This window comes from Pseudonaja textilis, chromosome 1 (assembly GCF_049901715.1).
Source record: "Pseudonaja textilis isolate UNSWEBS1 chromosome 1, rPseTex1.2, whole genome shotgun sequence".
NCBI classification, from domain to species: Eukaryota; Metazoa; Chordata; class Lepidosauria; order Squamata; family Elapidae; genus Pseudonaja; species Pseudonaja textilis.
The window spans coordinates 287,743,960-287,763,801 of NC_141990.1; the positions used below are offsets into that span (position 1 = coordinate 287,743,960).

Below are 19,842 nucleotides of genomic sequence, written 5' to 3' on the forward strand. Positions count from 1 at the left end.
GAGTCTTTCAGGATGTGCCCCGCAGTATTCCAAGGTGTCCAAGATTACTCTCATATCGTCTTTAATTTGTCTCTTTGGCAGAAATCTATTTTGATCAGGATGAACAAAATTATTTAAATATTTTTTAAGTCTTTCTGCCAATATTGAAGCAAAAATTCTATAATCTGCATCTAGTAGAGAAATGAGTCTATAGTTCCTAATTTGCAATGGATTGGCCTCCTCTTTTGGAATAAGTGTAATATAGGCTTCTGACCATGACCTAGGCATCTTCCTCTCTAACACAACTTTATTCATAACTTCCAGCAATGGAAGACTCAACAATTCCTGTAATGTTTTGTAAAATTCTGCCAGAAGTCCTATCTATTAATTGCAATATTTTCCTTGATTCTTTCTCCTTTCTCAACCTGCATGCCAACCATCCACCTGGTCTGTCTTTGTCCTCAAAGCAGTTCTGTTTAGCACCTCTACAATATGGTTCTGTGCTAATTTTTCTTTTTCTATTTGACCCATTTCATGTTTAATTATATCCATTTTTAGCTTGATGTCCTTTTTCTATGGCATTTTCTGTAGCTCCCCTTCAAGTCTTTTATACTCATCCTCTAAGGTCTTAGAGGCTAGTCTTTTCATAGTATTCCTTTTCCTTGTACAGTCTACCACCAAGCCTCCAACACATGCCTTCATAGTATCCCACACACTCTGAACTGATGTATCTTCTTCCCTGTTCTCTCCAAAGAAAAAAGCCAATTCTTTCTCCATCCACCGTGTGAAGTCTTTTTCCTTTAAAATAGTATTAACGTCCATCCAGATCTTCCTTTCCGTCCTTTCCATCCAATTGTCACTGGATTGTGATCTGCCCAAGCACTTGTTTCAATATTTATTTCTTGAATATTAGTTATCAATTCTGTCGACATCCACACCATATCCACCCTGGACCATGACACGTGTCCATTTAAACAGAAGGTGTATTGTTTAGTTTTAGCATTTCGTTCTCTCCATGTATCCTTTAAGTTTATTTCATCCACCATTTTTTAAAAAAGATTTAGGGAGAGCCTTTCTGCTCTGCTCCAGCGTTCTCTGTGCTGTATAGCCCAATTTATTGTCTACAATTTCATTAAAATCTCCCATCACAACTATATTAGCATAGTCCAGTTCAATTATTTTCACATGTAATTTTTTATAGAATTCCTCCTGTTTGTCATTCGGAGCATAGATTGCAATCAGGAGTGCCTTCGTACCATTGTCCATCCTTTCCACTACTAGTACTCCTCCATCATCATCAGTATAAATCAATTTTGCTGGGGTGGTTTCTTTAATATATAAAACCACTCCTCTTTTCTTACATTGTGTCAAGGAAGCAAATATTTTCCCTAATTTTGGCTGTATCAACAATTGTTCATATCGTTCTTCAATATGTACTTCTTGTAGACGAATTATATCAAATTTTAATTTCTCTAATTTATGAAAGGTTTTCCTTCTTTCAACAGCTGAGCCAAGTCCATTTATATAAATTGTAATCAATCTTTTCTCTTCCATGGTGATATCCAGTAGTTAAGTTTAGCAGCTCTCGTAGACCTTAGTTCACGTTGTTCTCTGGCTTCTACCTTTCCACCAACTGCACCTTCTTCTTTTTCAGTTGCCATTTGGCAGTCCTCCCGGAACTCAACCAGCGAGATCTCTCCTTCTGCCTCTTCTCCTTTCCCTCCAAAAAATTCTGTATAAAATAATTCTGCTTTCTCAATTGAGTCAACTCTATGTCTCTGTTCTTGCCATGCGAACATCAAGCCTTCTGGAATCAGCCATCTACAATTCACCTCTTTTTTAAGAAGCATTTTAGTCAGGAATCGGTATTCTCCTCTCCTCTCTCTCACTCTTCTGGGCATTTGTTTCAAGACCACAATCTCCTTGTCTTTATATTTCAGTGTTTTCTCTTTTGCCACCCACAATACCTGCGTTTTAATAGCTTTCTTTGTAAATCTAATGTGAACTTCTCTTGGTAACCTACTTCTGATCGCATATCTTGTGAAAACTCGACAAACCTCATCCATCATCTTCTCCTGAGTTATCTCCAAAGCTTCAGCCAGTATCTCTATCACTATCTCAGCTAAGTTTTGTCCTTTTTCTTCCTCTACATTTTGGAATCTAAGATAGAATTCTGATCTATCCATCTCCCATCTCAACATACCAATTTTATCTTGTTCAACCACTGTTAATCCACCATCAATATCTCCAATCCTCCTGTCTCCCTGTCCACCTTCTTCTGAAATTTTTTGGAATCTCTCATCATACTTCAATATCATTTGTTGGATGTTCTCCACTTTTTCATCAGTTTTCCCTGTTCTTTGTTCAATGTTCTCTGTTCTTTGTTCAATGTTCTCTATTATTTTCAATAGTCTCTGATCTTGCTTGAATACCTTGAATTCCTTGCATAATCATCTGCACAGTCACTCCTTCTTGTTCTCTTTCCTACTTTAACATCGTCTGCACCAAACATTGTCCTCCAGATGGAAGAAGTAGAAGTTGAAGAACCAGGAGCCGCAAACTTCCCACTCATTTTAAGCAATTCAAAATCTTATGGTTCCTTCAAACCCCAATCCAATTGTGAAGTAACCAATTATAGTTCAAAAATAAAAATAGTAGAAAAAAGAAGCCCAATAATAATGATAAAAAAAGGGAGGACAAAATTTCTTCAGGTTCTTGTATTCCTTAATCCAATCAATAGTTAGATGAAGAGAAAGGCTTGAAAAAAAAAAAGGGGGGGGGAATAAAAAGAAAAATTCTTCAGATTCTTCAACACCTCAATCCAATTAAAAGGTCTCAAATAGGAAAGAGTGCATAAGAACAAACCAGAAAGGTAGATGAAAAAACAAAAACACCAGGAAAGGGGGAAAAAAAGGCCATTCCCCTAAAAAAAGAAACACATTAATACTTGAAAGTTTTTCCTTTAAAATAAAAAACAAACGTAGAGATTGGACTTCCAAAGAAAAAAAGAAAAACAAAGACAAGCTCCAACAAAGCCAAAAACCCATATAGTTATTACAAAAAAAAAAGATAAAATGAAATACAATAAACCTTGTGAGGAGGGATAGCATAACTTAGAAAAAGTAAAAAGAGCACACTGCACTTTGCTTAATTATCCAAGGCTCTTATTATAGCTCTCCTCTCCAAAAACCCATCACCTCTTTTTTCCCCTGGTTTCAACACCAGACTTCAGCTGTTGATAAAAACCCAGAAGAGCACCTGCAATAATACTCTCTAATGCTCTTCCCTCTATCTTATCAAATGACAATGTCCTTGAGAAAGAGTTTCAGTTCTTTCCCTCTCAGCTTTGTCTGGTCACAGGGAAATAGAATATTTTCAAGCCTCTAGTTGACAGTGTTACAAAGTTTTTTTGCTCCCACTTTCCCCCACCTTTTCCAGGCAAGATATAATAAGAATTAATAAAAAAAGAAAAAGATATTTTTAAAACAGAGATAACTAAAGGGAGCCTCTAGCCTAAAATATTACAAAATCAAAAAGGAGAAAAAAAATAGATGTAAACAAAAAAATCAGTCCAGTTTCAAAATACAAGATTGTGTATAGAAAATCCAGCAATGAGAAAAAAAAAATTACTTTGACATTCCTATTTAAAATCGCTGCTTAATCACTTCTGTCAAAACTTTTACAGATTCTTTCTTTTCCTTAGGGTGTCCTTTCAGATCTTAGAATAAAGAAAAAGTTCTCACCAAACCGGCACACTCTCTCTTTCTGTTGGCAGCGATCTCAGATCTCCAAGATCGGATGCTGTATCGTCGCGATGCCATGTCCGCCCTCCAAACATTTCAGATTTTTATATCTCCAAAGTTCTTGCTAATTACAAAATGCTTCTACCATGCAATACATCCTATTTTACCTAAAAAAGGGAAATATCTGATCCCTCTTATGCTGGTAAATTCATGTATACTCTGACAGCATTCCTTTTGCTTACTCTGACACTTATCAGCAATGTATGCATATGCACACACTAGCACAGGGACTATTTCATGCAGGTCACATTTGAACTAAAGGTGTCAGAAAGTGCCATTTCATGCTTAACTGCACAGTCTAATAGAATCTAAAGCAAAACCAAGCAGGCCTGTGTGTTTCGATTCAGTACATGCAGCAAATAAGTTTATGTCTAATATGAGGACATTGGGTTTCACCAGCATCTGGAAGTAGCATTATTAAACTTATTGTGCTTTGCTTACCACAACAGGAACTCTGAGAAAAGAACATAGCTTTTCCAGCAACCTGGAATAACACTCACATGTCAAGAAATCAGATCCTATACCTTACCCATCTACTGATTACTTGATTGCTATCAAGTTGAGGTCTACATTAAACAATTACATGACATAATATCTGCAGGATAATCCATCCCCAGCCTGGAGTTTTTAGGTCTCCTATCAATCCATCTGTTACTGTTGTGTTTGAATCCATCCACTTTGCTGCTGGTGGTACTTGTTTGTTCCACCTGTCCCAACATTATGGACCTGTAAAAGGAGATAGATCATCACATAATGCTTCCAAATATGATAAGTTGAACATGATATATTAGAATCAAGTATCTTCAAAATGTATTTTGTAAGGGACATGGTAGATCAGAGACTAAGACACTGAGCAAAAGGTCGGCAGTTTGACGGTTCGAATCCCTAGCTCTGCATAATGGAGTGAGCTCCTGTTACTTGTCCCAGCTTCTGCCAACCTAGCAGTTTGAAAGCATGTAAAAATGCAAGTAAAAAAATAGGGACCACTTTGGTGGGAAAGTAACAGTGTTCTGTGCACCTTCGGTGTTTAGTCATGCTGACCACATGACCATGGAGATGTCTTTGGACAGCGCTGGTTCTTCGGCTTTGTAACGGAGATGAGCACCCCCTCCCCAGAGCTGGCATGTATGTGCAAGGGGTATCTTTACCTTTACCTTCAAAATGCTGATAGCTTTCACCTTCTTTGACTCTTGCCATCTAATTACAAGGAAACAATGAGTGCCCTTGAATCTTGTCTTGATTCTTGATCATCATGCTCCTGATGATCAGTAAGAACCTGAACTTGAATTACAGATTGTTGTTAAATTGCAGATTGTTGTATTGTAGAAATGGTTACACGCTCTCCGACAGAGTCTGTTAGTAGTCTGGATGCTCCATCTTCATCTATTGCTGGATGTGCAAGCAGAGAGTTAGGCAAAGAGTGTGTTTGCATATTTAAGATTGATAAACTAAGTATCACTGTTTTGAATTGGTCAGATTTAACAAGTGGTTTTGAGTTCATGTTTTGAATATACTATACCCGTGATGGCAAACCTATGGAACATGTGCCACAGGCAGCATGCAGAGCCCTCTCTCTGAGCACATGAGCCATCGGCCCAGCTCAGCTCCACCACGCATGTGTGCGTGTGCTTCCCACTGGCCAGCTGATCTTTGGGTCTCTGCCATGCATGCACGGAGATGGAACACACATGCAGGGGTTGCGCGCATGGGCAGGGTTGCATGCGCATATGTGGGGGCAGGGTACACACATGAAGGGGGCATGTGTGCGGGGTGCATGCATTGCATTTTGGGGTGCTCATGCAAGTGCTTTGGGCGCTTGGTGCCAAAAAGGTTAGCCATCACTGTACTATACATTAAACTATGTTTGGAAAAAGTTTAAAGTTGTAGTTGGTATAAGTATGCCAATTAGTCAATGAATATAAAGTTAGCTATTGCTAGATAAATATTATGAAACCATGATATCTGTAGAGATTCTCTACTCAAATTAATGTATCATGTTACTAAGATTTTAATGTGAAGCCCTTTTCAAGAAATTCTGCCAATAAAACAATGTATATTGCTTCAAGTGGAGTTACTTTATGGTTCTATATTGATTGCCATTATTGTAGTCACTGGTTTTATCTTTTCTCTAATACAATTTTCTACTGTTATTTTTCTACTGTTTTAAGGTAATTTCACTCTTAATATTTTCAACTGAATATACAATACCAGGGAATGTTTGTTATTTGTATGCTACAGTGAAATAATATTTATGAATGTCCTCCAAATTTTAAAATGCCTAAAACTATTGTAATTTGTTTTATTGATCTTTTCCTTTTCTTCAGAGGCCTCCGTCCTGAGTTATGATGGCAGCATGTATATGAAAATTGTTATGCCTATGGTCATGCATACAGAGGCTGAGGATGTGTCCTTCCGCTTCATGTCCCAGCGTGCATATGGTCTGCTGATGGCCACAACATCACGTGATTCAGCTGATACACTACGGCTTGAACTAGATGGAGGCCGGGTGAAACTCATGGTCAATCTAGGTATTGTGCAAAAGTGGTCCCTCCCCTCCCCATCACTTGGCTTTTAATTTCAGCTTGTTTTGTTTTCTTGTCTGTCTTCCTTCCATCCTCTCCCACCCTTTATCTGGTTGAGTTGAACTATAGCTCCGCTAAATAACTTTTTGAAATAATATTAATCACGGAGAACTTCTCCAGCCATCACTGCATGAAGATTTTATGTTGCTTCCTGGTTATGGATAATGTGTTTTGTTTTAAGTTTTTTTTAAAGCTTCCTTTCTTGTTCTTAAACTGGTTAGTTTTGTGTAAAACATGCTGTTTGGTCCATCTTTTGATCAACCACATCCTCATTGATCCAGCCTCTCTGCTACTATTCAAAACAGTCAAAAATAAGTTATGAAAACAATGACAGAGCCACATGTGAAAAGTTCTAATTGTATTGTTGCCCTTCGATAAGCTAGGTTTTATATATCAAACATTTCAATGTCATCTGCTTCTTCCTGAGATTAAGATTAATCCTTAATTTAAAGCTTAAAAAGTACCCATTTCAAAAAAGCACCAACAGAGAATAATTTATAAATAAATATCCAGAAACCTTCTCTTGCCCACTCCTGTCTCCAAAAAGTACACTAGAAATGCATTTCGGTTAGACCTCTTGGATGGAATTGTTATCTTTTCATTCAGTGTTCTTAACTGAAGGGAAAGGGAAGAATTTGGGACAGAGATCTCTTCTTTTTCTTCTGATACGATATTGTTTCAATTGGTTATTTTTTCCCCATTGAGGTTTAATTTGAGGAATTTTAGTTTCCTGGAAAATAAATGGTTTTATTTGCTGCTCAAAAATGGCTCACTATGAAGAGATAAAGAGCCATGATATAGTTAATATTTATCTTCCAAAAGGTTAAAACGTTCACCTTTTGTTCTCTTGTAGTTCTCTGCTTTAAGACGAACCAGCTGCTGTCACTGCTTCATATTCTGCAGTTTTTACTTGAAAAACGGTGTTACTGTCTCAGAATTTCTGCAAGCTTTCTGATGTCGGATTTTTGACTTAGCACTTCTGATTTTCCAAAACATCTAACTATAAAATATCAAGATGGGGTGCTTTTAGGCCCATGATTTTCCAAGTATGTATCGTACATTGCTTGGAAAAACATTTATATTATTCCACTCATTTATATGTTAGACTGGGAGGGTAGAACTGGAATATGAACAGGAAAATCTTATTTAAGAACTTTCCTACAACCAGATGCATAAGGGATTGTTTGGTCTAGTGGTTAAGATACCAGGTTAGAAAGCAGAAGACCACAAATTCATGTCTCAGTCATGAAAGTCACCTGGATGACTTCAGGCCAGTCATTCTCTCTCTCAGCCCAACCCACTCACAAGGTGGTTGTTGTGGGGAAAATAGGAAGAGGAAGATATGTAGATATGGTTGCTGCCTTGAGTTATTTGTAAAAATAATAAAGATAGATAGATAGATAGATAGATAGATAGATAGATAGATAGACAGATAGATAGATAGTTGTGCCCATATGAAAACAATTTAAACATTTCTCTAACAGAGAATTAACAATAGCAACAACTTCTGGACTGTTTCTATCAGTTCTGAAATGATTATTTGTATCTAACAGTCGTAACCACATAAGATAAATAATGTTCCCTTAGCAGAAACATTTTTCTTCCGTCGAGGACATGTATCATGTGCATATCATCTGGCATTATTTAAACTGTTTCATAAGCAACTATGTTTTCAAAATGCAGTTAATAAGTCTAACGTGGCCTTTTTAAAGATTTATGACTAGGCTTTTGAATAACTTTTTCATGTTAGAAAGGCCCAGAATGAAGTTCTATCTGCCTTTTAGTAAGCAAAAGAAATTCTAGTAAGCCCAAATATGCTTTGATTGGAGTCACTGCAGTATCTCTCCAACTTTATTGCAGTCATGCATATTCTGATGGTGACTTCCAGACTAGAAGCTTAATTATGAAGCAAGAACGGTCTGAAACCTTTTCAGATCTTAACTTAAGCCTCCCCTCCAAAAGCATTGGGCACAAAAGTCAAATATGAGATATTGTTTTAGAAATTCATTTCAAGTCCAAGGAGGCTGGGGAAGATTTCTTCAAACCTTAGTGACAATGTGAGTTCTGAAATGTTATTGCATTAAGTAAGCCAACATCTAAGCCTTGCTTATCAGTAAAAATTCCACATTTGATAACATCTGGTGAAGAAAGGCGATTTATAAAAATATTGTTGATTTAGAGTAGCTTCCAAAGGGAATCTGAACCATTTGTTTCTTGCCAGAAATGCAATGGCAAAGTCTGTTTTGAATGGTAGCAAACATTATTTTGCTTGCCCGCCCCTCAGCTTTTCTTCTTAATTTCATTTCATGTTTCTAACCCTTTTTCTGTGATCTTTTTCACACCGTGTATCAACGTTGTAAAAACTTCTTTATGTCCCATCAGTCATGGTATATCAAAAGATGGTATTCAACCCTTCAAAGGCCTGAAGCCTGCGGCCCGCACAGCAAACAGCCCTTCGAACAGAGTGTACTGAAAAACCTGCAAGGGCTGCCATATTCCTCTCTCAATTACAGCCTATTTAGCAAAAAAAAAAAAAAAAATCAGAAATGAGAATGTGGTTGATTTGATTGAGGAAGGAGGGAGGGAAGAGTCTCTCATATATTAAGACTACTTCTTTAAGAAAATTTTAAATGTTTCTTGAGGGATAGTTGGAGGATCATATTGTCTCTGGAAAAATTATAAGTTTATATGTGATATTTCTAACACTACTGTTAAAAAGAAAGAGAGACAGAGAGAGAGAGAGACAGAGACAGAGAGACAGAAAGATACACACAGAGAAAGAAAATTCAATGAGCCAAGTCTCATCCATGATTAGTACATGCTTAGAGTTAGAACATGGCCAATCACACCATAAACCAGTGGTTGTCCTTGTCAGTCTTCTTCTTTATCCAATTGGAACTGTATTGTGTCAAAGTCTCATCTTTAAACATCACTCAACATCTGCATCCCTTACTGATCATTTTGTATAGGCAGACAGGGCCAGAAATGCATCCAGGTGTTGATTGATCATATATTTGTTTACTTGTTCAATTTACATGACTGAATGGGGATTCTAAGTGGCCAACAAGTTAAAATACAAAAACAATGAGAAAATAAGATACATAACCTGCAGCCAAGATTAAAACAAAACAAAACAACAATAACTATCTCACAGGTTCTAACCAGTAGTCCAGCTCCCATGCTCAGAAACTTAAGCATGTCTTTGGAGCCTCGTGAAAGGCTGATATACAATACCAGCCTGATCTAATTTTCTTAAGGAATGATGTTCCAAAGGTCAGGCACTAAAGTAGAAAATCCTGGGTCTCCTATGAAGGTATTCCTTGATTCATATGATCCATGGTTTGCTCCTCTTCCTGCATCTAAGAGAATAGATAGAAATGATAGGGGAGGGCTAGCTCCATGGATAACCTGATCCCACTCCATGAAGGGATTGATAAGTGACCATAAGCACCTTCAATTGCATTTAGAAGAATACTGACAATCAAGAGAGCTCATGAAGCAAAATGGTAACATGAAGGCACAGGGGAACACCTATAATTGCTCACACTGCAATTTTCAGTCAGCTGCTGCTTCCAGATGTTTTTTAAGAGCAGTCCCATGTAAATTGTATTTTATATATTTTATAAATGTAATTCATTTGAGATGTGACTAACACATGAAAACTGTTAGCAGAGCCTTTTAGTCCAACAAAGTGTGCCACACAAAGTTCTTTTGGCCAAGGCTGCCACCTATTCCTCACACTAGAGCTGTGTATAACACAGTGGTTCTATTTGGGTAATGCAATCCCATCTAGAGCTGTGTATAACACAGTGGTTCTATTTGGGAAGACCCCAGAAGTCCTCAATCCCAGAGCCATTTGGTTTTATTATAATTGAACTGAAGCATATTCTTTCCTATCCAGCACCCCATAGGCTATAAACATCAAGACAAAGCTCCATGGCATCACTTGACCAGCCCAGTGTAGAGATACAAAGCACCAGCATATTCCTTTATAACAGATGACCTCACTAGCAGCTTCATGTAGATGGTAAATAGGAGAGTCAGCCATAGGTACTATGACATTAAAAATGTCAGTAAAAATTAATAATCAGCAAATCCCAAGGACTGGGTGTATAAATGTAACTGTTGAGAAGTAAGAGGAAGCTTTAAGTATCTCAGAACAGTTGTGACAGTCTAAGCTTCTAAAATGTAAATACATTTCTCAAATGAAATTTTGGAAACTTAAAAGAGAATATAATCCAATCTCCATTCTGCTTTACATCTCTAAAGTATAATTAGTCTTTCAGATATGATCTCTAGTGTTTTGTCATTCTCTCTCTCTCTCTCTCTCTCTCCTTCTCTAAATCTTGTGGCATTCAGTATTGGAGAATTTTTTTTCCCTTATTGCACTTACCAGCACACATCTAAAAAAAGGGATATAGCCACTCCTGTATGGTGATTGTACTAAATGCTCAAGGGCTGTTTGCTCCCACTTTTCTGTTGCGGTTGACGACACATGACAAACCTAATCGCACGAAACCAAACCCATATTTTCTTAAGAGAAGATATGCTGGAAAATACACTCTGTGGCATCATTACTTCTGGATGTTTTCTTTTTCCCGATCACTCAGATTTTTTGTTTACTGCCCTTTTATAAATATTAATTTTATGGTATTAATTAGACATGTTCCTTTTCTAATTTTACTTGGCAAAAATACCTCTAAGTTTAGCATAGTTAGCTTTCAATAGTTTAGTTGAGCCAGAAGTCAACTTTGATTAACCAAATTTTTGCCAAATGAACAGTGGAGTCTTTTTAACATGATATAGTTGCATATATGGAGAAGTGGCTCTTAGCATTAACTGCGAGGAACAGTTTGTCACAGGATTATAATGGCAACATGTTGCAACACATTTTTCAATTAATGTGTTCTCAGTCTAAGAATTAAAAGAGGTGTCATGCTTCTAATCTTGTGACCAAGTTTGTGAAGCTTGTTTTGCTCAGAAAAGTCTCTGAGTGCTCAGAACACCTCAGCTGAAATTCTACTTTTTTGTTAGCATGTTAATGAGTGTTTAACATGCACAAATAAGTGCATGTGTCACTGTAGTCTTTTTTAATTTGTTTATGGTTTCTCCCACTTGCAGTTTCATATGAGTGAAGCGCAGGGGGTTGTCAAAGATAATCAGATCTGCCACTGCACTGCCTATTTCATCTTCTTCCGGAATGTTGTAGATGCATCATTTAATTCCAATATTCAGGCAGCAAGGTGAAACAGGGCTCTGAAGGGCTGGCTGGCTGTTTTTGTATCAACTCTCTCCAACCAATAAAAAATATGAACTCTCCAAAATGCAGTGAAATCTGGGCTGGGCGTTCGTGCGGTTAGCAGTTTGCAAGTGGCCATTTTATGGTGACAAGGAGCAATATGTTATCCCTTTCTGCAGCATGAAAAGTTTTGGCAATATACATTTTTTCTGCAAAACATTTTAAGTTATCGCACAGGAAATGAGTATACATTGAAAGGGCTAAATATTGCATTACTAAATATTTACAAGCTAAAGCCAGGAATGCATTTATATAGATACACTAATCATTCCAGTGAAACATTGTAAAATTTGCTTTCAAGCATCCAAATGTGTAAAAATATCCTAAAAGGACTAAAAATACTCACCATTTGGAAGAAAGCCTTGCATTTTATGGGAAAATGCCTGTGCTTTAATAACATGTAAACTTACCTAATTTTTGATTAGAAATAACATATTTTGCAAAATAACACATTTTTCTTAAAAAGTATTGTCAAGGAAATATATATAATTTATAGTTCTTTTCTGCAAGTATCTCACATGTGTACACACTGACATACACACACACACACACACAAACAAACACAAACACAAACATGTAAACAGAAGCAGGGAAATGGGAATAGTTTATGGTTCTGAAACTTTTGTAGTAAATAAGTACACAGACATTCTTGTACTTCTGTAGAATGTACATAAATATAAAATGGCCACATTTTTTTGCGTGTGTCTGTCCCCGGAAGGGTGGACTGATTGTTTTTGGATGTCTGCAGCTGTTACCTTGAAGGATGCAATTTCATCTTTCATTTATTTTTCCCCATCTAGACTGTATCAGGATAAACTGTAACGCCAGTAAGTTTTCCCTCAAGTTTCATTTTGTTCTATCTATATATGTCTATTTAAAAGAAATCAACATTATTTACTTGATGTTTTATAAACTATTCTTTCTTTTTATTAAAAAATGTATTGGTAACAACAACTTAGTAGATGTTGAAATAGTGTGCATTTGTATTGTTTGTAAGTGATGTATGTGTCTGAGAGAGATCTCTCTAGGGGCCAATGAATTATTTTATTCCCTGGCTTCACAGACAAGTGTCCAGGGAACAGGAAGAATTGAAAACATATTTCAGTAGCTTTCTGCTATCTTGGGAAATATTCTTAAAGGCAGTCTTGATACTGCATAGAAATCACAGGTACTGTATACTCTTTTCTGCTATATATTTTTTGAAAAGTATATAGTTTAGGTCATAATGGTGACTGCTTCATCTGATACTTTTTCAATATTCACTTTTTAGAAAACATATGCATGTAGAGGAAGAAACAAATCATGTTTTTAGGTGAGCAATGCCATAGTTGAGTCAATCTTTATTGCAGATAGGTGAAGGCTCTTGGAAATGTTTTTGAAGAAGTTGCATTTGGAATTCAGTGCAACTTTTTTTCTTCAAAAACATTTGAGTTGCATAATTTTTCTTCAAAATCAAGAAAGTTTACTAACAATAAAACTAGTACTTAAAAATTAAAATTACAATACTAATTTATAGTACATTATAATACTAGTAGAACTTAGCAGTTAATATGATTTTAAAAACCCTAATATTTCTTCATGATTCTGGCACCATTTCAGGCAAAAGAATTGCCATAGGAAATAATTACTATTATTCTAGCAATTGTCATAGGAAATAATTGCTACTTCATAGTAATTAATTACTGTTACCACAACAGGAAATAATTACTATTAGGAAAACGTTTTCATGGATTGGGAAACTGCAACAGCAAATAATGTAGTTCTAGCCATGATGTAATCTTTCTATTGTGGCCAGTACATTTGTTTGCCTAAGATGAATCCTCATTTACATGTGTTAGAATTGCCCCAAAGGACATTGCATTAAGTGCCATGTACAAACGGCAGAGCAAAACATAATGAGAAATGTTTAGCCCTATTTTTAAGAAAGCTGCAAAAGCAGTCTTTCTACAGACCTGATATTTTTATATCACTTATAAAAACTAAACAAAGTATAAACTGCATTAATACACATTGTTTCCATAATTTCTTCTATATTACTATACTATGTATTCTTATTCATTGGTGGATGAATTTTAAGGGTAATAGAAATCTCCTAGTAGCCCAATGCTAAGGCTAGAGAAAAATAGAGTTAACAAAAGACTTTAGGCTGCAATTCTGCGCTTATTTCTGCACACTTAATTTTACTGGAATGATATGGAAAAAATTCCAATCATTCTAATTGTGCAAAGGTTGGATAGAAAGAGAAAATAATTCCATTATCTTGTATGTTACACTAAATCAAATTTCTTGAATGAAATATATGTTAAGAATTCTATTTGCACAATTGTAAACTGTAATTGCTTTTAACTATTTCATTATTTTTTGCCACCCAGAGTCACTTGTTTGAGATGGGCAGCTATAGAAATGGAATGTATGAATAAATAAATAAATAAAATTTGTATGACTGCCATTTTTTAAGGTAGCTAACATGTGTTCTGACAGCACATGTTCAGAGATGACCCAATCAGGTGGAAAGTTATTTTTTTATTTTTTTCTGGCCACTATAAACAGTGATGGGAGCTTGACAGTCCTGTGTTTTTCTTGGCCTCTCTCCCAAAATTGAAATTTTAAAATTTAATTTTAAAAAGAACCTTATTGTAATGCAATTTATCAAATGTTAATGGATTTATGTGTCCCAGCATCCTTTGCATTCCATATGATGATGGTGGTGGAATGTTATGAAAGAACACAGAGATGGAGTTCTTATCAAAAACATCAGTTCTGGAGGGCTGCTCTAAAACTTCAGTTCTGCCATCTTGATTTCAGCAACAAGAAGAGAAGGTTACTATTCCTTTAATTCTGTCCACATGATGCAGCTGTCCTCTGTGTTTGAAACTAAAATTAGTGTTCTTTTTTCCTGCCATAGGCTGGATTATGGTGCTATTTTAATATACCAGCAAACATGCTTGGTAGGTATTCTAGGAATTTCAGACTAATAGTCTGGGAGGGCTCTTGTAGACATTAGAAACAAGAAGGTGTAAGTTATGTAGATATATATATGAAATAGTTTATAACTACCAATAGCTTGACCATTTGCCTCTCACCATATAAGATTATGATCAGTGAGTTTATTTTTCCTCAGATTCAAATCTCCATTAAAAGTTTTTAAAATGTAAAAATGATTGCTGCTTTATTTTTATTGATTGATCCAATTTCTTTAATTTGTATGGCCGTCCATCTCACCTAAGTATGAAGCAATGGGACAAAATAATTTTTCAATCAAATATTTTGGTCAAATAACTATCTTCCTAATTTTTTGTTAATAATTTATATACTATAGATGCATTCATATTTATTTAAGTGTTCTTCCTATGCAAAGATTCTACGTAGATAGTCCTTGACATATGATCAAAATTGAGCACAAAATTGGCTAAACAAGATAGTTCCTAAGTGAGTTTTGACCCATTTTATGACCTTTCTTGCCACCCTTGTTAAATGAATCAGTGTGTTTGTTAAGTTAGATATACGGTTGTTAAGTGAAACTAGCTTCCTCATTGACTTTGCTTTCAGAAGGTCACAAAAGGTGATCACATGATCCCAGGACACTGCAACTGTCATAAAGACATGCCAGTTGCCAAGAGGTCACATTTTGATCATGTGACCACAGGGAAGCTGCAATGCTTGTAAGTGTGGAAAAAGGTCATAAGCCACTTTCTGTGTGCTGTTGTAACTTCAGTCACTAAATGAATGATTGTAAGTCAAGGACTACCTGTATTAGCCTTGCATATTTTTTTTTCAGCCAGCTTGAAAACCACACATTTTTTAATATGTCTGTTTAGCCACTTGGATCCACGCATATACTTGCTCCATTGTTGAATGTCTTTGATCTCCATTATTCAATATAAATAGATTCACATGAAGGAGGCTAACTTTGAAATATTAATTGTACATTGAAATATACATGAAATATTAATTGTACATTGTACAATCAATATTCATTTAAAACAACTTTGACATGTGTAGATAAAATGCTAAAATGAATATTTTTAAATCATGAATCACTGTGAGAAAATATTAGAAAAGCCTCAGAGATAATCTGCCATTTTGATCTTTGATAATTTTCTCTACATTAGGAAAAAGGCTCAGCTCTATGGCATGTGCCATAAATAAACTTCAGACAAGAGATTTTGGTATCAGATAATGCAGTCACTTTATTAACTGAGATTGTAATGTATGACCTGTGCTATTAAAGAATAGCCAGAATCATCATTTTTAAAAAAGAAAATAATAACAGTCATAATGAAATTTCTGTTACAATGACCATCAAGAGTACTGGCTGTTGCTCCAGGGCATGACAACAGGTAAGATACTAATTTTGATTTCCATTATTCTATTCATATCTTGAAGAAAGTGAGTAATATGAATGTGCTATTTTATATATTGGTAGTTTATGTTCCCTCAATAATGCCATTCTGGATTTTTCTTTCCCTACATGGCTAGCCTTTCTTCATTTAATTTTTGGTTAGGTAATGTAAACAATGAAATAGTACTGAAACAAGTGTGTTTTACAAATGAAAAAATATTAATCTACAAATATGCATATATTAAAAGTACATCACTTTAAAAAATCATTTTTACTGGTTGTACTGTATACCAGGCAAGCTGAATTGCATAATATAAAATGTCAGCTTTATTCCTTGAGAATGTACGTAATACTGAAATCACTGTGCAATGAATAGCTTTTGAAATGACTGATTAAGCATTAAAGCATTCAATATATGTTTAGATTTGCTAGTGCAGTGGTTGCCAACCAGAGGGCCAGAGACCATTGGTGGTCCATGAGAAAATTTTGGTGGTCCACAGAGAAATGTCACCCCCAAAACACCCCCAAGCAATTAATGTGGAGTGTGAAGGATGTGTGTATGTGTTTATTTTCATGGTCATAATGTGCACTGAAGATGGTGTTTGATTTCATTGTATGAGGTGCAATGACAATAAAGTAAACTAACTAATCCAGGCTGTGCAGGAACACAAGACTGCACCATCCACATGGCCCGTGGGAACACAGGCTTGCGTTGCTTGTATTGCGAACAACACGAGGTAGTGAGGGGAGGGGGAACTTGCCTCACTTGCCCCACGTGCCTGGCCTGGCCACTGGGCTTCTTTCTTCTGCTGCTTTGGGTTGTACGCAAGGAAAGCAGCAAAAGTCTTTCTTTCTCTCCCCCAAACTCCACCAGAAATGAGTCTCTGGGACCATGCAAGGCATCCTGCTCCAAGAGGCTGTGCCGGCGCAACAAGTCTCACAAAGACTCATTTCTAGCGGAGTTTGGGGGAGATAAAGAAAGACTTCTGCTGCTTTCCTTGCATGAAGCCAAAAGTCTCTCTCTCCCCCCCGCCACCCCCGAGAATGGAACTGGAGACAGTATTCTGCAATCCCAAATAAAGTGTGATTGATTGGTAGGAAAACAAGGTGGAGAATTTTCCTGCAGACCATTTTTTGGAATTTTTCCAGGGTCTCTGATCCTCCAGATTTAAAATTATGAGTTTGGTGGTCCCTGAGATCTAAAAGGTTGTCGACCCCTGTGCTAGTGTATACATCAGTCCTGTGCACTGATATCTAGGATTACATCTGTTTGTAAAAGCTTAGTTCTTAGTGAAGTAGTATTTGTCCTGTGTTTGCAAATACTTATGTGCAATGTCCTGTGATTTCATAATACTGAGCATCATAACTTAATAGTAAATGTTTAAATCAAACTATGTGGCTTGATTCCTAAGGGCCAATTTAGAGCAGAAATTGGGTTAAATTACATCTATGCAGATATATACACAAAGACTCAGTATTCAAAGGTTATTGTCTAAATCATTCCTACCAAAATAGCTTTTTCTGGGAAAAAGAAAAGCTTCCAAAATTCAGTTTCACAGAATTTGGTTTCACAGATTTGCATCTGTGGAGACAGATTTTCAATGCAAATGCACTGACGTTTAATAAAAATGGAATATTGTGCTTTGTTCATCTTATACATTAGACATGGTGTTGGGCTCTACATCTTACCGATGTCCCAGAGCCTGACATTATGGCTTGAAGCTGGGCAGAGCTTGATAGCTGATATGGCATCACAGCTGCAGCTTTGGAAGCCTCGTGTATTGAAGCTGGTGGTGGTGGTGGGGAAGCGGTTTCGGCTTTGACACAATTTTGGCTTTGATGCTGGGGACGTTATGATGCCACACATGGCCCAATAAAAAAATATTGAGTTGTGTTTTCTTCTGTACTTCTGATCTCTTTACAATTCTTAGCTGTGTTATTGTAGTGGCTTCTTTTTCTTTTTGAGTTTTATTGCACAAGGACTTAATCATGCACAAGGTCAAATCAGTTTTTGTATTTTTAATTATCTTTAGCATTCATATAAGTAAATTACCATTTATTTTCTATCATGAATATCCACAAGGGAACCATCAGTAAACATGACACAAGATGGAATTTTATCATGATAATTAACTGTTACAACAGGAGACACTTAGAATAAGCATAGATTTGCCTTTAATTGTCTGGTAAGGAAATCTTAGCATGTGATGTCTTTCTGATCGGTGTTTTGGGCGCATCTTCTTTTTATGAGAAAAAGCAGCTCTAAAAGATTGCTGTACTCAGGTAAAGTAGATAGAGAATAAAATTCTAGCTATCTTTCCAGATGGATCTTATTAGTATAGTATTTAGGTGCTAAATATGTAATATAATAACATAACATTCAGGATTGGACAGGAATGTGTGAAGTGTCATCAAACTTTAATCATATTTCAGATAGGGAGATAGGTAAGTAGGTAGGCATTGATAGCTAGATGATAGATATAGCTAGATGATAGATGAATGGAATGGAATAGAATAGACCTTGTATGTCATCTAGTCCAACCCCCCTCTTAAGCAGGAGACTCTATACCATTTCTGATGGATGGCTGACAGTCTCTTCTGAAGCTTCCAGTGATGAAACACCCACAACTTTTGAAGGCAAGTTGTTCCATTGGTTGATTGCTCTCACGGTCAGAAATTTTCTCATTTCTAGGTTGAATCTCTTCTTGATTAGTTTCTATCCATTATTCCTTGTTGGGCCTTCAGGTGCTTTGGAAAATAGATTGACTCCATCCTCTCTATGACAGCCTCTCAAATATTGGAACACTGCTATCATGTCCCTAAAATTTTCTTAGCAAGGCCAGTGCCTCCTTCCTAAGGCTAGAGAGAAGACCTGGCCCAAGGTAACTCAGCAGTGTTCATATCTAACCAGGGCTAGAACTTTCCAGCTCTTTTATGCAGATGATTATAACATTCTGGATAGGATAGCATTAGAAGATATTGAATGGAAAGCCATTGAAGGAGAATACTAATATTTCCCACATATATTTGTGCAGCTTCTATTGACAAGAAAGATACCATGGTCAAGGTTGAGGGAATAGAATAGAATAACAAGAGTTGGAAGGGACTTTGGGGTCTTCTAGTCCTGCTTAGGCAGGAAACCCTATACCATTACAGACAAATGGTTATCCAATCTCTTCTTAAAAACTTCCAGTGTTGGAGCATTTACAGCTTCTGGAGACAAATTGTTCCACTGTTCAATTGCTCTAACTGTCAGGAAATTTCTCCTTAGTTCTAAGTTGCTTCTCTCCTTGATTAGTTTCCACGTATTGCTTCTTGTCCTGCCCTGAGATGCTTTGGAGAATAGTTTGACCCCATCTTCTTTGTGGCAGCCCCTGACATATTGGAACACTGCTATCATATCACCCCTAGTCCTTATTTCATCAGACTAGACATACCCAATTCCAGCAACTGTTCTTTATATGTTTTAGCCTCCAGTCCCCTAATCATCTTTGTGCTCTTCTTTGCACTCTTTTTAGAGTCTCAACATCTTTTTTACATTGTGGTGACCAAAACTGGATGCAGTATTCCAAGTGTGGCCTTACGAAGCATTATAAAGTGCTATTAACATTTCACATGATCTTGATTCTATCTCTCTATTAATGCAGCCTAGAACTGTGTTGGCTTTTTTGACAACTGCAGCACACTGCTGGCTCATATTTAAATGATTGTCCATTAGGACTCAAGATCCCACTCACAGTTACTATTATTGAGGGAGATATCATATATACTGTACCTGTGCATTTTGTTTTACTTGCCTAAATGCGGAACCTTATTTTTTTCACCATTGAATTTCAT

The 19,842-nt window shown here is 36.4% G+C and overlaps 1 protein-coding gene and 1 long non-coding RNA gene across 20 annotated transcripts in view; one reads left to right on the plus strand and one right to left on the minus strand.

The window, feature by feature from the left end:
• Nucleotides 1-19,842, plus strand: part of NRXN3 (neurexin 3) — a 1,274,597-nt gene that overhangs the window by 424,156 nt on the left and 830,599 nt on the right. For 18 of the 19 annotated variants that reach the window (XR_015741112.1, XR_015741113.1, XM_087922067.1 and 15 more), the window contains 2 exons: nt 6,107-6,310; nt 12,464-12,490. Coding sequence is in view for 17 of the 19 variants with exons in the window: in XM_087922067.1 (XP_087778193.1) it covers nt 6,107-6,310; nt 12,464-12,490 (231 nt within the window). In the remaining 2 variants the exon portion in view is untranslated. The remainder of the gene's footprint in view (nt 1-6,106; nt 6,311-12,463; nt 12,491-19,842) is intronic. The other variant, XM_087922059.1, reaches the window with a different exon arrangement.
• The window catches only part of LOC148128245 (uncharacterized), a 69,945-nt gene that overhangs the window by 35,592 nt on the left and 14,511 nt on the right, over nt 1-19,842 (minus strand). The gene's annotated exons all lie outside the window — the stretch shown is intronic.